At 30.6% G+C, this 22,448-nt stretch overlaps 10 protein-coding genes across 10 annotated transcripts; 5 read left to right on the top strand and 5 right to left on the bottom strand.

The window, feature by feature from the left end:
* Positions 1-184: 184 nt before the first annotated feature.
* Positions 185-961, top strand: SCDLUD_003040 (uncharacterized protein; the record flags this gene model as incomplete). The annotated part of the gene is made up of 1 exon (XM_046076656.1): positions 185-961. The coding sequence occupies one exon, from the start codon at positions 185-187 to the stop codon at positions 959-961; it is 777 nt and encodes a 258-aa protein (XP_045935476.1).
* Positions 962-1,553: 592 nt separating this feature from the next.
* On the top strand, positions 1,554-4,085 carry KEX2 (kexin KEX2; the record flags this gene model as incomplete). The annotated part of the gene is made up of 1 exon (XM_046077675.1): positions 1,554-4,085. The coding sequence occupies one exon, from the start codon at positions 1,554-1,556 to the stop codon at positions 4,083-4,085; it is 2,532 nt and encodes an 843-aa protein (XP_045935475.1).
* A 391-nt stretch (positions 4,086-4,476) lies between these two features.
* On the bottom strand, positions 4,477-5,850 carry YTP1 (Ytp1p; the record flags this gene model as incomplete). Its single annotated transcript, XM_046077674.1, has 1 exon — positions 4,477-5,850. One exon carries the CDS (start codon positions 5,848-5,850, stop codon positions 4,477-4,479), a length of 1,374 nt encoding a protein of 457 aa, XP_045935474.1.
* A 1,351-nt stretch (positions 5,851-7,201) lies between these two features.
* Positions 7,202-10,384, top strand: SIN4 (Sin4p; the record flags this gene model as incomplete). Its single annotated transcript, XM_046077673.1, has 1 exon — positions 7,202-10,384. The coding sequence occupies one exon, from the start codon at positions 7,202-7,204 to the stop codon at positions 10,382-10,384; it is 3,183 nt and encodes a 1,060-aa protein (XP_045935473.1).
* An 802-nt stretch (positions 10,385-11,186) lies between these two features.
* Positions 11,187-13,871, top strand: BNI4 (Bni4p; the record flags this gene model as incomplete). Its single annotated transcript, XM_046077672.1, has 1 exon — positions 11,187-13,871. The coding sequence occupies one exon, from the start codon at positions 11,187-11,189 to the stop codon at positions 13,869-13,871; it is 2,685 nt and encodes an 894-aa protein (XP_045935472.1).
* Positions 13,872-14,234: 363 nt separating this feature from the next.
* Positions 14,235-15,155, top strand: CSL4 (exosome non-catalytic core subunit CSL4; the record flags this gene model as incomplete). Its single annotated transcript, XM_046077671.1, has 1 exon — positions 14,235-15,155. The coding sequence occupies one exon, from the start codon at positions 14,235-14,237 to the stop codon at positions 15,153-15,155; it is 921 nt and encodes a 306-aa protein (XP_045935471.1).
* A 126-nt stretch (positions 15,156-15,281) lies between these two features.
* PDR16 (phosphatidylinositol transporter) lies at positions 15,282-16,319 on the bottom strand (the record flags this gene model as incomplete). The annotated part of the gene is made up of 1 exon (XM_046077670.1): positions 15,282-16,319. One exon carries the CDS (start codon positions 16,317-16,319, stop codon positions 15,282-15,284), a length of 1,038 nt encoding a protein of 345 aa, XP_045935470.1.
* Positions 16,320-16,743: 424 nt separating this feature from the next.
* ELA1 (elongin A) lies at positions 16,744-17,943 on the bottom strand (the record flags this gene model as incomplete). Its single annotated transcript, XM_046077669.1, has 1 exon — positions 16,744-17,943. One exon carries the CDS (start codon positions 17,941-17,943, stop codon positions 16,744-16,746), a length of 1,200 nt encoding a protein of 399 aa, XP_045935469.1.
* A 717-nt stretch (positions 17,944-18,660) lies between these two features.
* URE2 (glutathione peroxidase) lies at positions 18,661-19,926 on the bottom strand (the record flags this gene model as incomplete). Its single annotated transcript, XM_046077668.1, has 1 exon — positions 18,661-19,926. The coding sequence occupies one exon, from the start codon at positions 19,924-19,926 to the stop codon at positions 18,661-18,663; it is 1,266 nt and encodes a 421-aa protein (XP_045935468.1).
* Positions 19,927-20,432: 506 nt separating this feature from the next.
* JJJ1 (Jjj1p) lies at positions 20,433-22,166 on the bottom strand (the record flags this gene model as incomplete). The annotated part of the gene is made up of 1 exon (XM_046077667.1): positions 20,433-22,166. One exon carries the CDS (start codon positions 22,164-22,166, stop codon positions 20,433-20,435), a length of 1,734 nt encoding a protein of 577 aa, XP_045935467.1.
* Positions 22,167-22,448: the final 282 nt, after the last annotated feature.

Raw genomic sequence — 22,448 nt, 5'->3', positions numbered from 1 at the left:
AATTCACTTCTAGTCCATATAAATATATAAATGGGATCTTTTCTCTTGGTTGTCCATAAATAATATATTTATTTTTTTTTTTTTAAAAAAATTATTGGAATAGTGGACTTGCAAAAAAACCAAACACATACGAACAAAGTCAAACATAGAAAGGCAATAAAAAGATCCAGAAAAAAAAAAAAGCATGATTAATAGTAGATCCAAAAATTACATCTCTCACTTTCACTTAATTGCGGTAGCATTTTTTTGTATGTTTTTTATAACAAATGCGAAAAATACAACTAGTCAAGATCTGGATATACAGTTTAAAAATGATTCATCTTGTACAATATTATCCCCAGTTTATTCAAAAACGTATTTATCTGATTTTGAGTTAAAAAATGGAAAAGATGTTATGCCAATGGATAAAGAAGGCGGACATTCATCAAGTGGCGGACATTCATCAAGTGGCGGACATTCATCAAGTGGCGGACATTCATCAAGTGGCGGACATTCATCAAGTGGTGAAGGGGAAGGTAGTAGTAGCAGTAGTAGCAGTAGTAGCAGTAGCGGTAAAGGAGGTGAAAGTAGTGAATCAAGTAGTGAAGAGGAAGGCGAAAGTAGTAGTAGCAGTAGTAGCAGCAGTAGTAGTAAAGGAGGTGAAAGTAGTGAATCAAGTAGTGAAGAGGAAGGTGAAGATGGAGGAAACGAGAATAGTTCAAGTGGTACAAAAGGAAATTCTGGAAATAGTAATAACAACAACCACGGTAATAAACCAGAAACTCGTACCACTGTTTATATTCCATACGTTGTTCTTGTTCCCTTTGGAAAACATTCCTCTACCTATAGTACAAAAACCAAAGAGATTATTAGAGATATTAATGGAACATCCACTTACAAAGCTTCTGCATCACATAACATACATATTCCATCTGTTTTCAAAATAGTTTTTGAAGTTTTTCGTTATTTAATGATCATTTAATTGATCACTGCACTATTTATTTAATATTTTAAATTAATTGTATCTAAGAATTCTAATAGACCATGTCAATTCCCTTTTTCTTTTAATTTTTTTTAATTTCTTTTTTTTTTTTTTTTTAATAATTTGTGGTTTTTTTTTTTTTTTTTTTTTTTTTTTTTTTAATAATCTGTTCTTTCCATACCGTAAAAAAAAAAAGATATATGGTGTATCAGATTTTACACGCGTTTCATACACCTTTTTTTTTTTTTTTCTATTTTATTTCATATATTTTTTTTTTTTTTTTTTTTAGTATTTCTTTTCTCCTCTTAATTTCAACTTTTCATATGAACAAATTTTCTTTGATATATTGTAATCTTCCAACGTTCTTTAAACCCTAAGCCCGATTTTTCCAACTTGTCATTACTCAAAATATTAAAAAACATAAGGTCCAAAATTTTTTAACTTTCCACTTTTTTTCCAACATTCTATCAACTGCCAAGATTTTCAAAACATCCAAAATAATTAACCATTCTGTTCCACTAATATAACTCATATACACCAGACAAGGAAAAGAAAAGAAAAAAAAAAATTAAAATTGAGTAAAATAACAAAAATGAATCTATTTCATTTAGGTTTACAAATCATATCATTATCAATAACCCTAACGGCACAGCAGCATATAAAAGTTCCACCAAAAAATCATACAGAAAAAAGGTATTTTGCTATTGAAACTTGGGAAGATATACCCACAATAGAAAAATTATATCCAGATTGGACATTCGAACACGAGGTGAGAGGTTTAGAAGACCATTATGTCTTTTCAAAAAGCATATCTTTTCCAAACAAAAGGAACAATATAGATATCAACTCTGATAAAAATATTATATTTTCCTTTCATGATCTACCTCCAAAAAATTTAGAAAAAAGAGCACCAGTTCCAGTGGACACCACTTTATTATTAGGCAATCCAAAGGAAGCACAAGAAAAATTAGTGGATATCTGTCAAGAGTTGGAAATTAAAGATCCAGCTTTTCCCAGCCAATGGCACTTACTAAATACACAATACCCAACACATGATCTCAATGTGACAGATGTTTGGCTACAGAATATCACAGGAAAGGGCGTGGTCACAGCAATAGTTGATGATGGGTTAGATTATGAAAGCCCAGATTTAAAAGACAATTTTTGCGAAGAAGGCAGCTGGGATTTCAATGCTAATACAAAACTACCAAAACCAACATTAGACGACGATTACCATGGTACAAGATGTGCTGGAGAAATTGCTGCTGTTAAAAATGTATTTTGTGGTGTTGGGGTTGCTTATGATTCCAAAGTTTCCGGCATTAGAATTTTGTCAGGACAAATTACCACCGAAGATGAAGCTGCTTCTTTAGTTTATGGTCTAGATGTCAACGATATTTATTCTTGTTCATGGGGTCCAACAGATAATGGTAAGGAAATGTTAGCACCCGATGAATTAGTTAAAAAATCTTTCATTAAGGGAGTATCCGAGGGAAGGAATAAAAAGGGGGCCATTTATGTTTTTGCTAGTGGTAATGGTGCCATGTTTGATGATAATTGTAATTATGATGGTTACACAAATTCTATCTTTTCCATCACAGTTGGCGCTATAGATCACAAGGGGTTACATCCACCTTATTCAGAATCGTGCTCTGCTGTTTTAGTGGTAACTTATTCCTCTGGGTCAGGTGAATATATTCATTCTACAGATTTCAAAGATGGCTGTTCTGATAGGCATGGCGGTACTTCTGCTGCTGCTCCCTTGGCCGCAGGTGTTTATGCTTTGGTGTTAGAAGCAAATCCAGATTTAACCTGGCGTGATGTTCAATACTTGACTATCCTTTCATCCGTAGAGGTGGATAACAAAGACGCCGAATGGCAAGAAACAGGCAGCACGCTTGGTAAAAGATATTCCCACAAATATGGATATGGGAAGTTAGATGCATATAGAATCGTGGAGATGGCCAAAAATTGGCAAAACGTTAATCCACAAACTTGGGTGGAATTGCCTAAAGTTGATTTAAATGGTGAATCTAAGACAAACGCCACTGATGAAGTATTGGAGAGTTCAATCGTGGTAGGAAAAGATATGTTACAGACAGAAAACTTGAAAAGAATAGAACATGTTACTGTTACTGTCAATATTAATTCTGATATAAGGGGCAAAACAGTTATAGATTTAATTTCTCCCGATGGAACTGTCTCTCATTTGGGTGTTGTTAGAAGACTGGATAGAAGTACCACTGGGTTCCCAAATTGGACATTTATGAGTGTGGCGCATTGGGGCGAGTCTGGTGCTGGTGAATGGAAATTGCAAGTTCGTACTGCAGATGCTGATAACAACGTTGAATTAAAGGATTGGCAACTAAAGTTTTATGGTGAATCCATTGACCCAGAGAAGACCATGCCGTTGAAATATAAAGAAGATAAAGATGTTTCTTCATCTATTGCTCCGGATACAAGTTCTACGTTGACAATATCGTCATCGCTTACCACTTCGCCAGGTACTGTCACCAGTGACACTACCGAAGAAGAAAATTCTAGTACAGAAACAACAGAGATAGAATCATCAACACCAACACCGGAGACAACACCAACACCAGAGGCTACACCAACACCAGAGACTACACCAGTAAATGACGGATCACAAGAGGAGGCAGAGCAGCCAGAAAAAATAGAAGATCCAGATAGTGCCAACATAGACACTGGAGGTCAGCATTCACAAAATATTGGACCTGAGAAACATTACTTTTTATTTTTATTTTTCCTAGGCTTCCTTCTATTATTAATATATTATATTATTTTCGCTAAAACGAAGAAAAAAATTAAAAGGCGCAGAGCTGAGGCTTACGAATTTGATATCATTGACAGCGATTCAGACTATGATTCCTCAGTTGATCAATCTGAAAGTTTAACTGGAATGGCAGCAGCACAATCTGTTGATGATCTAGAGAATTTTGATTTTGATTTGTCAGATGAAGAATTACTACACAACTCTTCGCCAGTTATCAAATTACAAGATCAACTGAAAAATTATAAAGATCCATTTGATGACATTAATGCATCTGATAATCACCCTGCCACTAGTAACAATGACATAAAGGAAAATAAAGGGGAGGATTAACCAAACAATGCTGATAATGATAAAATGAGAACAATGTAATGGAAATTATATATATATTATTCTATCTTTTGTTGTTAACCTTTTGAAAATACATCATATATTAAGCATTTAAGAACAAAATTCAAGTTTATACTAAAAAAAAAAAAAAAAAAAATATATGCTATGTATTTAATAAACTAGTGAATTATGTGTTTTATTTTATTTCATTTTTTTTTTTTTTTTTTTCCTTTTTTAATCCTTATATTATTTTTACTGGACATTACAATTAGTTAATCAAATCCCCTCTAAATATTTATTTTTACTTGCAAATATTAAAGTTACAAAATAAATAATTATATGTAATAACTAAAAAAATTTGAAACTTTTAATACATATATACTAGCTTCGAAAATTAAACACTTATATCTTCTTCATGATCATCAATATTATCATTTAAATCATCTAGTTCCCCCTCAGATAATTCAAAATTTTCACTATTTTCTCTAACTAGATTTGATTCATAGGAGTCTAAAAACCCTGCTTTTTCCCTTTCAACAAATCTCACATATATGTTTAAACAACAAATAATCCAAAAATAAACCAAAAAAGAAGCTGCTAACAAAACCAGACTATACGCAGAATGATCTGCCCCAATTCTTAAGACTAAATTTAGTTGCTCCTCATTGGCACCCATGAATAAGATACCGGAGCATACTAAAGTAAATGGGGGAAGGTATTGGAAAGAATATATTTTGTCCAAATGCAAACGATCTTTGAAAAGAAATGATATTTCAATAATGCGACATACCCCACCACTAACCAAAACTAGACCAAACAAGTAATGCACTTTTGTGCTAATAATTAATAATTGGACATGTTCCATCATTGCCCATCCGGTAAAAATGAAAACCAAACTTGGTACAAATGTTCTCTGTTTGTTGCGACTTAAAAATACGCCTAACAGTCCTGCACACCACCAAATAATACCCATAGATGTATGTTGAAAATCGCCATGGGACCAATTAGAATCACCATGAGGACCTTCAGTAAACGTATTAACACAACCCCAAATCATAATAATCCAGCTATCAACATGATCTTGTGAGTAATTAGCTAACCTTATCCAAGGAACTACAAGAACCATCGAATACACAAACCCATAAATTACAAAAGAAGTTCCCATGATACCATGGGCTATACATTGTCCAGTTGAGCCGCCCCTACAAAATCCGAATAAAGCTACTGGAGCTAAACATACTTTAATCCAACCAATCCAAATTAAAACCAAGGATAGTGCTCTATGTATATATACTAACACTTTAGTGCCAAGTTTGGACGACAAAGAATTTATCTTTTTGTATTTTGACAATAATCCTGTTCCACTAGCTAAACTACCAAAGAATAATGTTGTTATAGATATTGATAAAAAAATCCAACCAAAACATCTGGAAACTCTATTTTCTATGCCGTCGTTGTCTGGGAATCTTAAAAGGAATTTTTCAAAAAATGCATAAATTGTAATGATAGTTTGTACTAAAACGGATGCGTGTGTTTTACTTGAAAATGCTAAAGAAGTAGAGAATGAACTTAACAATAATAGGAAAAAGACTGATAATAACCAATGTGTCATTTTGGGCCCAAAATCTACTATATCGGGGAAAGTTAAATCATCTGTATCATCCATACCAGCCATTTCATGACCACGGACTTTTGATAGCAGAATAGACATTATCAACAATACTGAGGGCAGTAACTGAGGGGTTGTTTTTTGACGGCACTTAAACATCTTTGCTTTGTTTATTGTTTCAAGGTTTCTGTTATTATTGTAAAATTGAGCAAAATATGAATTTATGAATTAAAAAAGAAAAGAAAAAAAGTACAGAATGAGAAAATAAATAATTGGACTAAATAAATAGGTAAAAGGTAAAGTTAAAAAGATAAAAGAACAAAAAGAGAATCAAAACAAAATTAAGGAATAAGACAAAATAGTTGTATAAGTATTTTCGTGGCCTTTTTATTTTTAATTTATTTTCATTTAAGTTTTACTTTATTTATTTATTTGTTTATTTATTTATTTTATTTTAATTTTTTTTTTTTTTTTTTTTTTTTTTTTTTAAAAACTTTTTAATAGAAAACTGGTGCTTAATTTATTGTACTGATTATCGCTTTTAAGACCTGTCAGGAGCTCGACAATATTTTTTTTTTTCTTTTTTTTCTTTTGCTTTGCCTGTTATGAAAAAAAAAAAAAAAAAAGAATATCATTTTATACAGTTTAACATGTCTCACATTCCATGTAACAATGGTTTGTAAAGATAAGATACGAAGATATTACACCCACTTTAATGTCTTAATTATTGAGCAGCCTTGTCTAGAACACATCAATTGATAACTCAAAAACCAATCAAGACTTTTACTACTACACGTATATATATATATATATATTTAATTGCTATTCAATTAAGCATAATATCCAAAGTATTTGAAAAAATATTAAGAACTTAGCTTCTTGAAATACGCGTGTTATATTATAGAAGCCAATATTTTCGATACACATCACCTTGTTGAAAGATACCGCTGTCATTAAAATGAGCACTGTTCTTATGCTTGAATGTTGTATTTTCATTATAATCCATTGAGATTTCTGTGGTCATGTGAATAACTACGAGTATTTGTGGCATTTATAATACTAATAATACTATCATTATTACACACGTTCATTTTTCAATATATATTCGCTCTTTCGGATTCATTACAAGAATCGTAATTGTATTTGTCCGAACACTGCAAAAAACATTTGTACGGTAATTGCATACTTCGGAATAATTAGTAAATGATAAATTTTTGGTTTTTTTCTTTTTTTTCCTTTTCAGTAATAAAAAGCAAAAGAGAGAAATGAAAAATGAAAAAAAAAAAAAAAAAAAAAGTTAAAAAAATTTGTTAGCATAGTGTCCTTTTATTCCTTATATTTTAAACATAACTTTTTTTTTTTTTTTTTCTTTTTTTTTGTAATCACTAATAAGTCCTAAACAATCTTTCCAACATCAAAACCTACAAGTTTTGTAGTCCCCTCTTTTTCTTAAAAAAATAAAAAATAATAAACAAAACACACACACATATAATATATATATGTGAATATAATGTTTTATCAATTGAATAGCAGTAGTAATCTAGTAAGCTGGTCTAAAAATGGACTTATTTTGTATGCAGACAAGAGCTCTCCAAATTCAAATTTATGTTTAACTTTTTTAGAATCAATTAATGGTACCAATTGGAGATTTCATGAGCCACAAAGGTACGTTTTACATGCTGGATTGTATGATAGTTTAGCCAACGGATCCACACAATCCAAATCAAATGTTGGTAGCACCAATACTAATACTACGAGTACGTCAAACAGCACAACAACAGCTTCATCATCTGCTACTACCAATGCAGGGGTTTCTGGTTCAGCCCCCACTTCTACTTTACCCATGGCTAATAATATAGTTTCTGGACCTCAGCCCAACAATAACACAGATCTCAATGCTACAACTAATAATATGAACAATGTTCAATTCTTTTTTGACATTGAAAAAGTTTACTGGAATAATTGGGCTGCGTTACCGGGCGAAACAGCTGCTGTATTTGATGAAGTAGGTTCTTTGACGATGCTATTAGCAGGATATGATAAATCAGGTCCTTCTACACTGGAAAAATTATCTGTTGTTTTTCAAGATACTGTTTACAAAATACATAACCAAATTGTTAGTTTAACACCTGTTAATACCGAAAATGCTTCCAGCAACAGCAGTACGTGCACTTCCATCAATGGTGGTACCAGTAATTTAGAAAGAAAACATACCAAGAAAGAGTATAGCAGTTCTATACTAGATTTTCAATGGATTGGTAGTCAAAAACAAGTTATGTCCTCGCATTTAAATTTGGAACAGATCAATAGTAACAAAAACAAGGATATAAACAACTCTTTTACAGATAATGATGGGATAACAAAATTAAATTTCACCACCTGTCCGTTATTTGGTGTTTTTCATCCCCAATTTATCAAGTCTGCTTGCGTTGGTATTCGAAGAAGCGGACAATTAGACTTTTGGTACCAATTTTCAAATTCTAAGGAACATAAGAAAATAAGCGTTCAAGTTAATCCCAATTTTTGTATGGAAAATAATTGGTTAGATTTTGCACAATTGGCACATTGTGCTGAAAATAATTGCTTTTTAATCTCCACATATTGTAAAAAATTAAAGACATTTTCCATTTTCAAACTTTCCATCAATTGGAACGCCCAACAACAGCAAATGCAACAGCAAGGCAATAATTCAACATTTTTAAATGACCCTCTGCTGTTCATTGAACATCTATTTGATTTTTCCCCAGATATTTTCGAAAAAGAAGAGAATAATGACTTAATGGAGTTAGCTAAGTACGTTTTGTTGTCAAGAACTTGTGAGCCAGAAAGCGATACAGAAATTTTACTTGGGTATGAAATAATAGGGAAGAACAAGTATATAGTTAAAAGGTATAAATTGGAAAAAAAAGTTCCATCAACTGATTTTTCCACTATTTTGTTAGGAAGCTATTTGAACAATCCAATAGAGTCCTATCAACTAAAACATTTGGGTGACATAGTGTTCGAAGATACCATAGAAGACATCACCTCCTACCAAATCCAAGACCAAGTAATGTTTCGATTGTCAAATGGGAAAGTCAGAATTTTTAGAAGAACCACTTGGAAAGAATTAACGTATCATGAAGAGATTATATCTGATCAAGTTTCTCCATTGGAAGTTGGGTTTAGCTTTTCAACATTGCCTGGGAACATTGAATGGTGTTCCTTGTCCCCCCTAGGTGCAGGCTTAATTTATAAAACTTATAATAATAATAATAATAATAATAATAATAATAATAATAATAATAATAAACAGATTTTTTTCCAGCCATATGGTTCCAACACACAAAGCGAACAGGAGTTAATTAAACAGCCAGCAAACTTGCAAAAGGTGTTAAATGCGTTATCGTATACTTTTGTGTCCAGTACACATAAGGCCTGTATGGGGGAGGATATATCTATTGCCATTAAACAGTTTTTGGTTAAAACGTGCAACGATACTTTACCCAAGGATGATATTATATTAAAAATTATTAAAGCTTGTTATAAGCTTTTTGGGTTTCACCCTGACGCTCCTCGAGAAATACTGGAAAAGATTATTGTTACTAAGCCGATGCAGAAATTAGTTTTATTGCAGTTAGAACTAGGGAGTAGTTTCCAAGGAAATAGCAATGTGTATAGCATGGCAAGGTGTTGTATATCTTTGAGAGATGTACTATTTGCATTTAGCACGGTTTGTAGAAATGTCCAAATGATGATTCAACACTCTGCAACAATGAATGGACAAAACACAAGTGCAGCCAAATTATTTCAATTTTCATTTAGTAAACAGGATTTAATATTTTCTTTGATACCAATAGCTAAGTGGTTTGTTAAATTTATAAATTTTTTGCTTCAGCAATCTATAATATTAGTAAACAATCCTAAGGACAAACAAGACAATTTGGTTTTAGGAGTATTAGGTGCTAAAGTCACTAGAATTTTAATTCTTTCAATACTAAATGAAATAAGAAAAATCAATCAGTTAATAACAAAATTTACAGAAACAGGTTTGCCCGCTTTAAATGATTCTTCAATTATATTGAGAAAAGTATTGGATGAATCGCCAATAGACTTTGAGAAATTTGAATCACATCTAACCGATATTGGTAATGAAATATCCAGTTTAAGTACTAATATCGGTAACAATGATGCCAGCGCTCTTAAAGCCAATTTGGAACGTGAGCCATACATGATAGTTAAAGGCGACATACCCGCTGAATTTGATTCAAATATTAAACAGTTTTTATTAGGTTATTTTCGAAACAGCATATTGTCCAACCTAAATATTTCTAAAATATATTTCAACGATACAGGTGGTTTAAAGCTATATGCAGAAGAATATTACAAATCCAAATATTTCCACTTATTACAGCCATTGGATAAGGGGTTATTGTTTTTTGATAATGATGAGAAATGTCGCTCATCTCAAGAGTTTACATGTTTGGAAATAGATGATGTTACCAAAGAACCATTGGATAATGCAAAGAACAATAGTAATACTGGTGAAATTACAAAAAAATATAAGAGATGTGTAAGATGTGGTTCTGTTACTTTAGCTGGGTATATTATACCATCAGATAAAACGGTTGTTGATACTAAAATATCCACAAGAAGATGGTGCAGTGTGTTTTCAAGACTTTGTATATGTTCTGGGATGTTACATGAAATGTGATTTTAAGAAACTGTGTAATTGTATTGGTAAGTATGTATGGATTATGCATTTGTGTAGGATTCAACAGTAATTTTTTTATTCTAATTATTTTCCCTCTGAGAATCGAAGGGAGGGATCTGGTACCTCAAAAGATCACGTGCTTATTTTTGCACAACAAACGCTTATTTCCTAACTGGGAAATATAATTAAATATTTCTCAAATTTTTTTTTTTTTTTTTTTTTTCTTTTTCTTTTTCGCGTCAGGTGGAACTTGTGATTAAATGTTTCAAGAAATTAACATTCAAAAAGTAACCACTGTGAATAATGAAATCAAGCAGAGAGAATGAAAGCCTAAGTAAAAAGAAATTAAGTCAAGAGGTGTGGCACTTTTATGCTTATCTTGATAAAACGTTTTCTGATTTGAACTTTCTTTTTTTCTTTTTTCTCTTCGAGTAAAATAAAACCAAAATATCTTTGTATGTAATAGTAACGAATACCCACTTCGGAAAAGATACAGTCGCATTCGCACAAAGATTCCAAAACAACCTTCAAAACTAAAACCACATTTTAATTTTAATTTTATTTTTTTTTATTTTTTTTTTTTTTTTTCTCTTGCTGGGTATTTCCAAAAAGGAAGAAAATAAAAAAAAAAATTAAAATAAATAAATAAAAAAGGATTTTAATGATTTCTAGTTTGTTTCAATGGGAATAATAAGCTTCATCTAGATATATTTCTTTAAAGAATACAAATACTTAAAATATATAGAGGATATTGCAAAAAGAAAAAAAAAAAAATCAATTTCTTTATCAGATAAAATAGCAAATGTCAAGTTATTATACTGATAGAAATATTCCAAAACATGATGGCATAGAAGCTTCAGAATCAATATTTTACGAGTCGTGCTCAAACATCAATACCACAGATCATGCCAACAATTTCAGAAATTCATTATTTCTAAAAAAAATTGATATCGACAATATTTCTGCTGCAACAAAAGATGATCCTGTTGATATTACATCCATAAAAATAAACTATAACAAAAATAAAAATACCCCCACTAACGTACCTATCCAATTATTGGACGATGATGTTGATACACATCAAGAGGTTCAAACACAGACTATTAAGTTTAGTACTTCGCCGTCCCTAACAGCACTAGCTGATTTAATTAAAACAGAATGTTCCAACGGAAATAAAGATATGTCTACCACAATGAATTTAGATTCTAGTAACAATTCAGAATCCGTAAGCAATACAAACATAACGTACCCTTCAACTAATCAACGTGTAGCAGACGTCACATCATACACATATACAACAGAACCACATATATTTCCAAGCTTGAAAAAACATTTACAGCATACACAAAAATCATCTGCTTCTATAACATCACCTATGGAACAACACCAAAAAAATAAACTCGTACATGAATCAATGAAAAAAAAAAAGAGCATCTTTTCAATATTTAAAAAAAAACCCGCAACGAGTAATAATGAAAATGAAAAGACAACTACCATAACTTCCACAAATAAATCTGGCAACAATAATAATTATACTAGTGATAAAAGTAGCAATAACAAAAGTAATTCTACTACTATTAATGATGACGAGCCGCTGCCAATATCAGGTACGTTTAGCTCTAAATTACCTCCATCATCAACATATTCGTCTATTTCATCATCTACCTCCACTTCAACATCATTTAGTCACGAAAAATCAAATAAAAGTTTACAATATCAAGATAATGTTACGGTGAAATCTTCAACGAGTGGTAGTAATTTGCTTTATAATTTCAAGAAAAACTTATCCAAGAGTTCTTTGCATGAATCTTTCACCTCTCATAATGGCGGATCTAACGCGTCCAATGACACCCACAATTTTCAAAAAAAAGATCACGGTACTGTTGATACTGATTACCATCACAAGTTTCACTTTCCAGACGGCCCCGATACAGATGGCTTAAATGCAGATTTCCCGGTAAAAAGGAATGATGTCTATTATAAACAAAAAATTAGGCCTTTAAATTTGCAAAAATTAACGTCGCCAGTAAAAATTATCGGCGATGCAATTAACAATGATAAGAAGAATATCAAGTCTTTTGAAAAGTCTGAGTCAACTCCTAAACTAGCTGGGAAAGCGGTGCTTCCTAAAGTATTAGATGAAAATGAAGTTGGATCTATTGTTTCTTTAGAGCGTCAACTATCGGCTTCCAGTCTTAGGGATAACCGCAATAAGGATAAGACTTCGAGTGATTTGAATGCTTCTATAACGACATTGGAAAAATTACTTAATGATACTATATCAGTAAAAACAGAGAATGAAGGTATGGTTATAGAAGAAGTGGGTAATAATGTCAAGAAGAGTACTCCGGATTTGACAAAATCGCCAACCAGTAGCATTTTAAAAAATGGTAAATTTGATAATTATAAGGTCAATACTAATGATAAGGTCAATACTAATGATAAGGACGTTACCATTTCAAATAGCGTTTATAGTACTAGTTTGGACACAATAAACGATGATGACTTTTTATATGAATCTGATGTAAACAAACATAATAAGGTAAAGGCTTCAGACATAGATGATAGGGAAAGCAAAATATTTACCGCCGATACCGATGGCCAGCAACCTCAATCTTTTTTAAAAAGATTTACCATCTCTTCCTCTTTTTCAAACTATGATGATTCAGAATATGCGAATGACATTATAGAGTTTGCAAATATCATTGACTTTGGTGGAGATTTAGATTTAAGTTTAGACACAAATATTAATAAGGAAAACAATGATGATATGATTATTGATAGTAGTATGCTTAACGAATATAAAACGTTAAATCCAAAAAGTTCGATTGATATATTAGAGGAACTTACCACAAAAAAAGAATTTAGTTTCGAGGAGCCCTTAACTTCAAATTTGGAAGAAGACGATGAAGAGAAAGAAGAAACGGGAGGGGGAAAGAAAGATGACGAGGAGTATTATTATTATGGAGATAACAATCAGAAAATTAGTATAGATTTGGAAGATGAAAATCCAGAATATACACCTCGTGATATAACATATTCTATAAATCCAATCAATAATGATAATGATGAAACATACCAAGACTTTTCAATTGGGAATGAAGGCAGTGAACCAATATTAATAATTCCTCCTAGAATTATTGGAAATAATAATGCATATGGGAACTTTAAAGGCTTAAATAATAATGATAAGTTAGAAAACGGTAATAACTCATTTGGTAGTACTGGGACAGATCCTTCGTTTGAGACAAATAACTTTAATGATGGTGAAGCTAATCTTCCGACAACCAAGAAAACTATCAACTTTTCATCCAAAATATTATTATTTGAAACATATTCAGAAGAAGAATATGATAGACATCCAGATTTAGCCACTTGTAACCAATTAACAGCCCAATTGGCGGTACAGATTAAGCAAGAATTAAATCAACTTAAAAGCGAAATGGAGATCCATGAGGACTCAAAAAAATATACACATTTCTTTTAAGCATGTATATCTATATATAATAATAAAAATATTTATATATATTTGCTTCATTATTGTTTTGTGCTTTATTAAAAGTGTTTTTTTTTTTTTTTTTTTTTTTTTTTTTTCTTTCTTTCTTTTCTTTTTTTTTATATAATTTTTTTTTTTTTTTTTTTTTTTACAAACAAAAATAGAAATATATTATTAAAACAAGCGCTCTAACTTCATTCATTATATACTTTTCTCAATGTTCATTTATTTATTTGTTTATTTATTTGTGTAATTTTTATTTTCCGCAGTCGAAAATAAAAACAAGTTTATAGCTAGGGATTCATTTTACTGTAATATCTATAATAATTAAGGACAAAAAAAGAACTTTATGAAATGTTAGACAGTAGTAGATATCCAGAAAAGGTTTTGCCAGGTGATTTAATATCACCATTATATGATATCGATAATAATAATGAAAAAATTGTATACAGTTTTCACCCAGGTCCAGGAACTACTATAACAAAATATAAAATAAACAGCCAAGAACATAAGGTCTTGATTGCAACATTGAAAGGTTTTGTTCATTTCGAAGAACTAGTAAAGACTAATATAGATTCCGAAGGAAAAGAATCAGAAAAAAAAGAAGAGAATGATACAGAGAATAAGAATAAACTTGCTGATGAATTAGAGGCACCAGAAGTAAATTCTGATAGAATAATTAAAAAATATACCGTTATTGTATCTAAAGAAAAAAAAAACGAAATGATGCAAGATCCCAACTTACAAGAAGGACAACAAGATGAGGTAAATAACGATTTTGCTAATAACTTACCCAAGGAAGGGGATATTGTGTTGTGTAAAGTAACAAGAATATCTGCACAGAAGGCTAATGTCGAAATTTTAGTGGTAGAGAACAACAATTGCTTGAAAGATTCTGGTGTTGGTACAAATGGTGCTGGTGTATCTTCAGTCACTGGCGGTTCGGGAGCTGTTACATTTTTCATATCACAAGCCTCCTCTGATTTGGGGGAAACGTTTAAAGGGGTTATAAGATCACAAGATGTTAGAGCTACTGAAAGAGATTCGGTGAAAATTACGGAATGTTTCAAACCAGGAGATATAGTGCGTTGCAAAGTTTTATCCCTAGGGGATGGTAACAATTATTATTTAACTACTGCTAAAAATTATTTAGGGGTGGTATTTGCCAAATCGCTTGGTGGTGCAGGAGAATTGATGTATGCGATTGACTGGAAAACAATGATAGCACCAACCTCACAAGTATTAGAACAACGTAAATGTGCTAAACCGTTTTGAAACCAGATATATACATATATATTTAGTAAGATAAAACTCACTAGTGGGACCCGTATAAATAACAGAGGGCCGAGAGAAAGAAGGGAAAAAAAAAAAAAAAAAAAAAAAAAAATTACATAATCACTATTACACTGGATACATTAGTTCTTCGTTATCACCTCTTAAATCAAACTCACTTAATCCTATTTTGGAACCAAACTTGATAAATCTTTCCAAGTAATGCTTTCTACTCTTAGCACAAATCTCCAATAATTTGGGCCAGTAAACGGATTGTTTATAATGAAAATCTAAGTAACCTCCATAATTCACTTCTAATTGATCCTTAGGAACATAATCTGTAAATGGTTTGTCAAAGACCAATTTTTCACGAGTCATTGGATCTATAAAAGGATGAATTAATTTCAAAAAAGTCCAACCTAAAAATGGGATGTTGGTCAATAAAGCTTTACCTAATCTTTCTGGATAATGTGTTTGTAAAATGTGCAAAACCTCTCTACCAACACCAATTGGAGGGATTCTGCTATTACCCTGAACAGGTGGAACATCAGGGTATTCTTTAAAATCAATTAATAAAGCTAAAGAATCCTGACCTTGTGGCATAAAATCAATGACTCTTTCCAGCATGAAAACCAAAAATTGAACCTGAGTGTGTGATGTTTTAGTGTTTTGTCTCCCAGGCTTCAAATATAAAATTGGTCTAGCGTCGTTTTCGAACCCTAATATAACTTCCTTACCCGTTTCTGCTTCTTTACTGACAATACTGGAAGTTAATGTGTCACCATTTTCTTCCCCAACATTAGCTATACCAAATTCTCTTCTCCAAGATAAGGATAAGATTATTCTTTCTATGCATTCTTTGACGTTCCATTTAGTAGCTCTCAAGTAACGTAAAATACATTCCCTTGTTAACCAGGCTTTTTCTAAATCTGTTATTTCAGATTTCTTACCATTGGATTCTTTTTCTTTATCTGAAATCTTTAAGTCTTTATTTTGAAAATATTTCAAAGTTTCCTCGTACATCTCCAATTGGGAAGCAGTTAGATTTTTTGGCTTTGGAGGTTTGACATCTTTGGGTAGTTTTTCATTTGGAACTTCAACTTCAATTAATTTATCCTTTGCTACTTTGTTGGCCTCTTCTTTTTTCTTACTACCAAACTTAAACATTGTTGATTATGTAGCGTGCTTTACTTACAAAGTTATAGGTTTGTATGTATATATATATATATATAGCAAGCTGTGGTGGAGGCAGAAAAACGTTAATATGGCAATAACCTTAAAAAAAATTTTTTTTTTTTCCTTGAAACTCATAAAAAATAAACGGAAAATAAAAAAACTTTTTTTTTTTTTTTATGCTCTTTTTTTTTTTCTACCGGTAGTTTTTTTTTTTCTATTTTTTATTTAACCGATAAAAAAAAAAATGATAAAAATTTGCAGGCCGAAAATCTTTCGGAATATTTTTTTTAAGTTTCCGAACAGCGCTTTCGTAGTCCTTAAAACTAGCAATTTGTGCCTATGACTATCAATTTTTAAACCTTTATTTTCTCTTTTTAAATAGTAAAGTATTAATCTAAAGTTATACATTAAATATTCAGCTGTTTCCATCTGTCTTTTTCTTATTTATAGTACTTCTGTCATTATTGTTATAAATATACACAGATGCTTTATTTCGGACGGTAGGATTTGCAGCAGTTATAAGATAAGAATTATCACTTCCCACATTTGGTTTCTTATTTTTCTGGAAAATGCTCGTTAGTTTTTTTTTCTTAGTTTCTCTACTTGGTATGAATAATGTATTGGTAGACGGGGTCGAAAAGGAGGGAGTCATAGAAGTAGACTTTCCAATAGAATTATTTTTTGTCATAGACAAGCTCTGTCGTATTCTTCCTGATGTAGTTGATGTCTTCTTACCAATAGTATTAGTTTTTTTATCATCACCACCACCACCACCAACAACAACTATAGGCGAAGCACTTTGGTCTTTTTTGTTATTTATTAAAGGATTATTGTTCGTATTAACACCCATATTCTTTGTGCTAAGCTGTTTTATAGTTGATGTGCCCGTCAACGAATTTAACGAGTTTTTTGTAAATTTCCGTTTATACTGTCTACATTCGTTTAAGGATTTTAGAAAAAGTTTTGATTTGGTATTGTTTTGCTGTTGATCGCCCCGATATTTAAAAACCCTTGAAGAAGTTTTAGGCAAATGTTGTTTAATGTCCTCATCATTTTTCAAGTGTATTATTGAATTTTCCTGTCTGGACTTTTGTAAATCATTGATAGTTTTCTTTAGCTTTAACTCTGCTTCTTGCTCTCTTTTATTTATATCCTGTCTATACTTCATATATAAAAGTTTAGAAGGTATTTTATATCGTTCAATGATGGGTTGAGAAGTGGTAGTATTGGAATTACTGTGCAACGCTTCGAAGTTATAGGAATTATACTTTGCTTGTATTATCTGGTTATTAATGACCCAATCACGTAAATCTTTGTCTTTGCACTTAAAAACAGTTTTCAATAAGCTTGAGAGAATTTTATCTTTATGCATGGAATAATTTTCCAGTGCATGATTAGGAAAGTCTTTTTTTATTAATGCATACCATACCTCATCGTCATCTATTATTATCAAAGGGTTACTAGATTCCAATAAATCTAGTTGTTTATAATCTGTGATCTTAAATAGTATTGGTCTTATTATGTGATAAGGCACTTGTCCAATATCTTTCAACAATATAATATTCTGTTGGAGTTTGATCTGAGCTAGTAATGATAAACTAGGTATATCTCTCATTATTGTTGTTATCAAATATATTGCTAAGAATAATATGTTTCATTCGATTAAAAAAAAAAAAAAAAAAAGAACGTTATTTTTATTTTTATTTTTATTTTTATTTTTATTTTTATTTTTCAGTATCTGATTCTTATTCTTTTCCCTTCTTTTTTTTTCTGAATATCGCAATGAACTAAAAGATTAAAAATTAAAATTAAAAAAAAAAAAAAGCAAGTATTAAATTTAAAAATAAAATCAAACTACAAAAAAATAAAAAAATAAAAAATAAAAAAATAAAAAAATAAAAAAATAAAAAAATAAAAAATAAAAAAATAAAAAAATAAAAAATAAAAAATAAAAAAATAGATTTTATACAAGAATAATACACCCAAACCTTTTAAACATCTATACATTTTTAAATTTCTCTTATTGGTACTATTCTACTACTAATAATAATAATAACATTCATATTCTTTAGATACTGAAATACATGTTCATTATCAAGTAAAATGATGATTAAGTATACACAGTGTTATTTTGTATCCTGTCCTTTCGTTATTTCCTCTCCCTCCCCCCCCCATTTAAAATCAAAATAACAGTGTTATCACCACTATTGAACACAACAGTAGTAATAAAATCATCATATCTTAAACAATGATATAAACTATTTAACACATACGTATATATACAATACATATATATACATTGAAAAAAGAAAAAAAAAAAAAAACACAAAGTTTATTCACCACGCAAGGCTTTAATTACAGCAGGTCTCCTCATCATATGCTTGGTCCACTTGTACACCTCTGGAAATTCAACTTTAATATTAATTCCTATTCTATCAACAACATTATTCCAAGGAACAAACGACAAATCTGCTATAGTAATCTTATCACCAACTAGCCACACAGGATAATCAAAAAATCTACTTTGAGACATTGGAGTAGTTCCGGCAGAGTAAGCTGCTGCATTTTCTGTATCTAAATCCATAATCAAAGCTTCCCTTTTTTCAGCAAGAGCCATTTCAACAACACCATATACTCTTCTAACTTCGTCAGTATAACGCTCTATAGCACTGGGAACTTTTGTAGAATGAAAGTATTTAAAATGCAAAGCTTGACCAATCATGGGAGCATGACCTGAAGTTTGGAAAAATAACCAGGAGGTAATGCATGATTGGTCAGCCAAATTATCAGCCCATAGCAAAGGATTACCACCAGAGATTTTCAAATATTGATTCACTAAATATAAAATGATAGAACCACTTTCCCAAATGGATAAATTGTCGTTGTTATGATCTATTAAAGCAGGTACTCTTGCATTTGGATTGATATTAATAAATTCGGGACAACGGTGCTCTCCCTTATTAAAATCTAAAAAATAAGTGTTATAAGGTAATCCCAACTCACTCAAAACAATAGCCACTTTAAATCCATTTGGCGCAGATCTATGAGAAAACAAAGTAAACCCTTCTAGTGGCGGATTTTCAAAAAATTTCAAAATTCTGCTATTATCAATTTGCGAACCACCCAAATAGGTGTAAGCGTTTTGTAGATTGTCATTATTAATGTTATTGCCTTGTTGATTTTGTATTACACGGTTGCCGCTGCTATGTCTATTTATAATATTCCTATTTACAAAACTGCCGCTGGAGGAAAGAATGTTGTTATTCATAGATTTGGGGTTAGAAATAACATCTGTGTTATTTATAGAGTTGATGTGATTATTGTTAGCACTTTGATTAATAGCACTGTTAGTGTTTGTATTAATGGTGGTATTGTTATTGATGTTAGTATTGATTTGATTTTGTTGCTGTTGTCCGATACTAACGAAATCTATATTTGATTGGTCAGTTGTAGTATTACTATTTCCTAAGTTTACAGAACGTAAAGCATTTGATAAATTAGATATACTAGCGGTTGCAGTATTATTATTATTATCATTGTCTTTGTTATTATTATCAAGATTATTATTATTTAGAGGGATTCCCTGTTGACTATCCATTATTATTAATAATTACGACTTGGTTTATCAATATTTTAGTAGTACTACTTAGTTTTATTTTTTTTTTTTTTTTTATGCTTCTGTTGATTGATATTGTTTAGTATAAATTTTAGAAGAGCATTTTGAAAGTGCTAAGCGTTGCTAAAATAATAAAGAGGCGAGAATGAAAGAAAATGAAAAGAGGCAAAAGGGAAAAAGAAAGTTTGTATTTCAATGTTATTTTTTTTTTTAACTATTTTTTTTTTTTTTTTTTTTTTTTTTTTCAACTTCATTTCTTTTTTTTTTTTTTTTTTTACCTTGCGATATTTATCATCCACGGCCCTTTCTGTACTTTTCCTTGTACATTTAATTTTAATAGAGAGTAAAATACACGTGATAATAATTTGTTTTTATATCGGAGACACAACCGTAGCAAGGCTCGGTAAATAATACATACACATATATTTATATATGATGTCCGAACAACCCCGTAAAGAAAACAATTATAAACATGTCCATCATGAACTTTATTTCTTTTTTCTCTTACTACTTTTAACTTTTGACTTCAAAGCAACGTGCCCTAATTCATTTACATGTTTAAATAGTTTATTTCTACTAGTAAATGTCTCAGAACATATACTACACGAATGACTATTGATTGCAGCAGTACTTATCTTTTTGTTCTTTTTCTTGCTTTTCTTAACATCTTTATCATATTGATCAATATCTTTATTTTTGTTCAAATTATTTAACATATTCTCCAATGCAGCATCTCCGTGTTGGTCTAATAAATCGTCTTTTTCCTTGGTATCTATATCTTTGTCTAATTGAGTGGTAGCTTCATTAATTTCTTTATCTTCTTTTTCCAACATTTCCAACATTTCCAATTCTTTTTCAATTTTCGCCAATTCTTCGTCAATTTCTTCTTCCCCCTCTGTCACATCTTTTTCCCCCTCTGTCACATCTTCGATAGATCCATCATCTGCCGATTCAAACTCATCTATATCAGATATATTATCCAATCCTAACGATATATTTTCCTTCTTCATTTCCCATTGTATCTTCTTTAATAGTTTTTTATGTTGCTTGGTATTATTATGATTATTTAATTGATTTTCAGATTTAAAATATTTCCCGCATACTGCACACTCGTATAATATAATTTCTTCATAATCAGATAGATCGGCATCAACATTCTTATCATCATGTGATTCAGTATATTTGTTTTTATCGTTATATATCCCCTCTTCCTTCCCATCTTGTGTTTCACTAAAATAATTTTTTTCTAGCTCATCCCATTTAGATTCATCGATCTTTTGCCAAGTTTGTAACTCATCCTCATAATTAATAGTACTTGTTTGTTTCTTCTGTCCTGCTCTCTGCTTAAGTGATTCAAAATTTTTCCTTTTTTCCAACCTTTTAATTTCTTCTTCCTTCTTTGCACCTATTTTTAATCTAATATCCATTTTTTTAACATATTTCACAAAATTTTTAACAGTTTTATTATATTCACTTTTGGCCTCTAATCTTAGTTTATCATTTCTCTTTTTAATCTCTCGCTTAGTTTTTCTATCATAAGTTCTTGAATACATGTATTGATCTTTCCATGAAAAATCCTTAACGGTATTGAAGCTAGACCAATTTTTGTAAAAATACTTTTTCAAGAAATTATAGTCAGTAGATTGATCTCCAAATATCTGGTATTTTAAATTATTCGTAGGAGTTTTAACATATGTGCTCTGACAATATTTATTAGATATAAAACTGTAGTCATTATTTTTTAGCTCTTCATACACATAATCATCCCGGTATTTATCATAGTTTTTTAAGCCATATTTCCTTCCAAAATATATTTCATCATTAGCAATCTTAATAAATAGACTGCCAACAAGTTCATACATATTATTAGTTCCATTATTGTACAACCCGTTGTTGAAATATTTTAGTAAATCCTCGGTAGTTATTTCACCGGTTATTCTCGGATCACATGGATCTACATTATTATCGGTATAACCTTGATCATCATAATCATCATTTAAAATCTCATTTTTATGAGTGTCATACCATGCTCTCTCTTGTGGGTCAGATAAAACTTCATAGGCCGTTTTAATTTGAGAGAAAATTTCTGTAGCTTCTTCTATATTATCTGGATTTTTATCTGGATGATATTGCAATGCCTTTTTTCTATAAGCTTTTTTTAAATCAGTATCAGTTGCTGATATTTCGACTCCTAAAAGTTCATAGTAACATGTATTACCCATTCTATGGTTTTTTTTTTTTTTTTTTTTTTTTTTTGTTTTTTTTTTCTTACGTATTATTAACATGTATATATAACCAATAATTTATTAGTAAGAGATGAAAAAAAAAAATAATGCAATCGAAAATATTTCCTCAGATTGTTTACATGTTTTTTTTTTTTTTTTTGTTTTTTTTTTTAGTAAAGTCCGCGTATTGTTTATCGGATACTTCGGCTTTGAACCTATTTAATATCTTTTGTGTCATTATTGCACATTTTTTTGTGCCCTTTTTTTTCTTTTTTTTTT

Source organism: Saccharomycodes ludwigii, chromosome III (genome assembly GCF_020623625.1).
Source record: "Saccharomycodes ludwigii strain NBRC 1722 chromosome III, whole genome shotgun sequence".
Taxonomy (NCBI): domain Eukaryota; kingdom Fungi; phylum Ascomycota; class Saccharomycetes; order Saccharomycodales; family Saccharomycodaceae; genus Saccharomycodes; species Saccharomycodes ludwigii.
The sequence above is the reverse complement of the archived record's forward strand: the minus strand, read 5'-3'. Positions and strand labels throughout refer to the sequence as shown.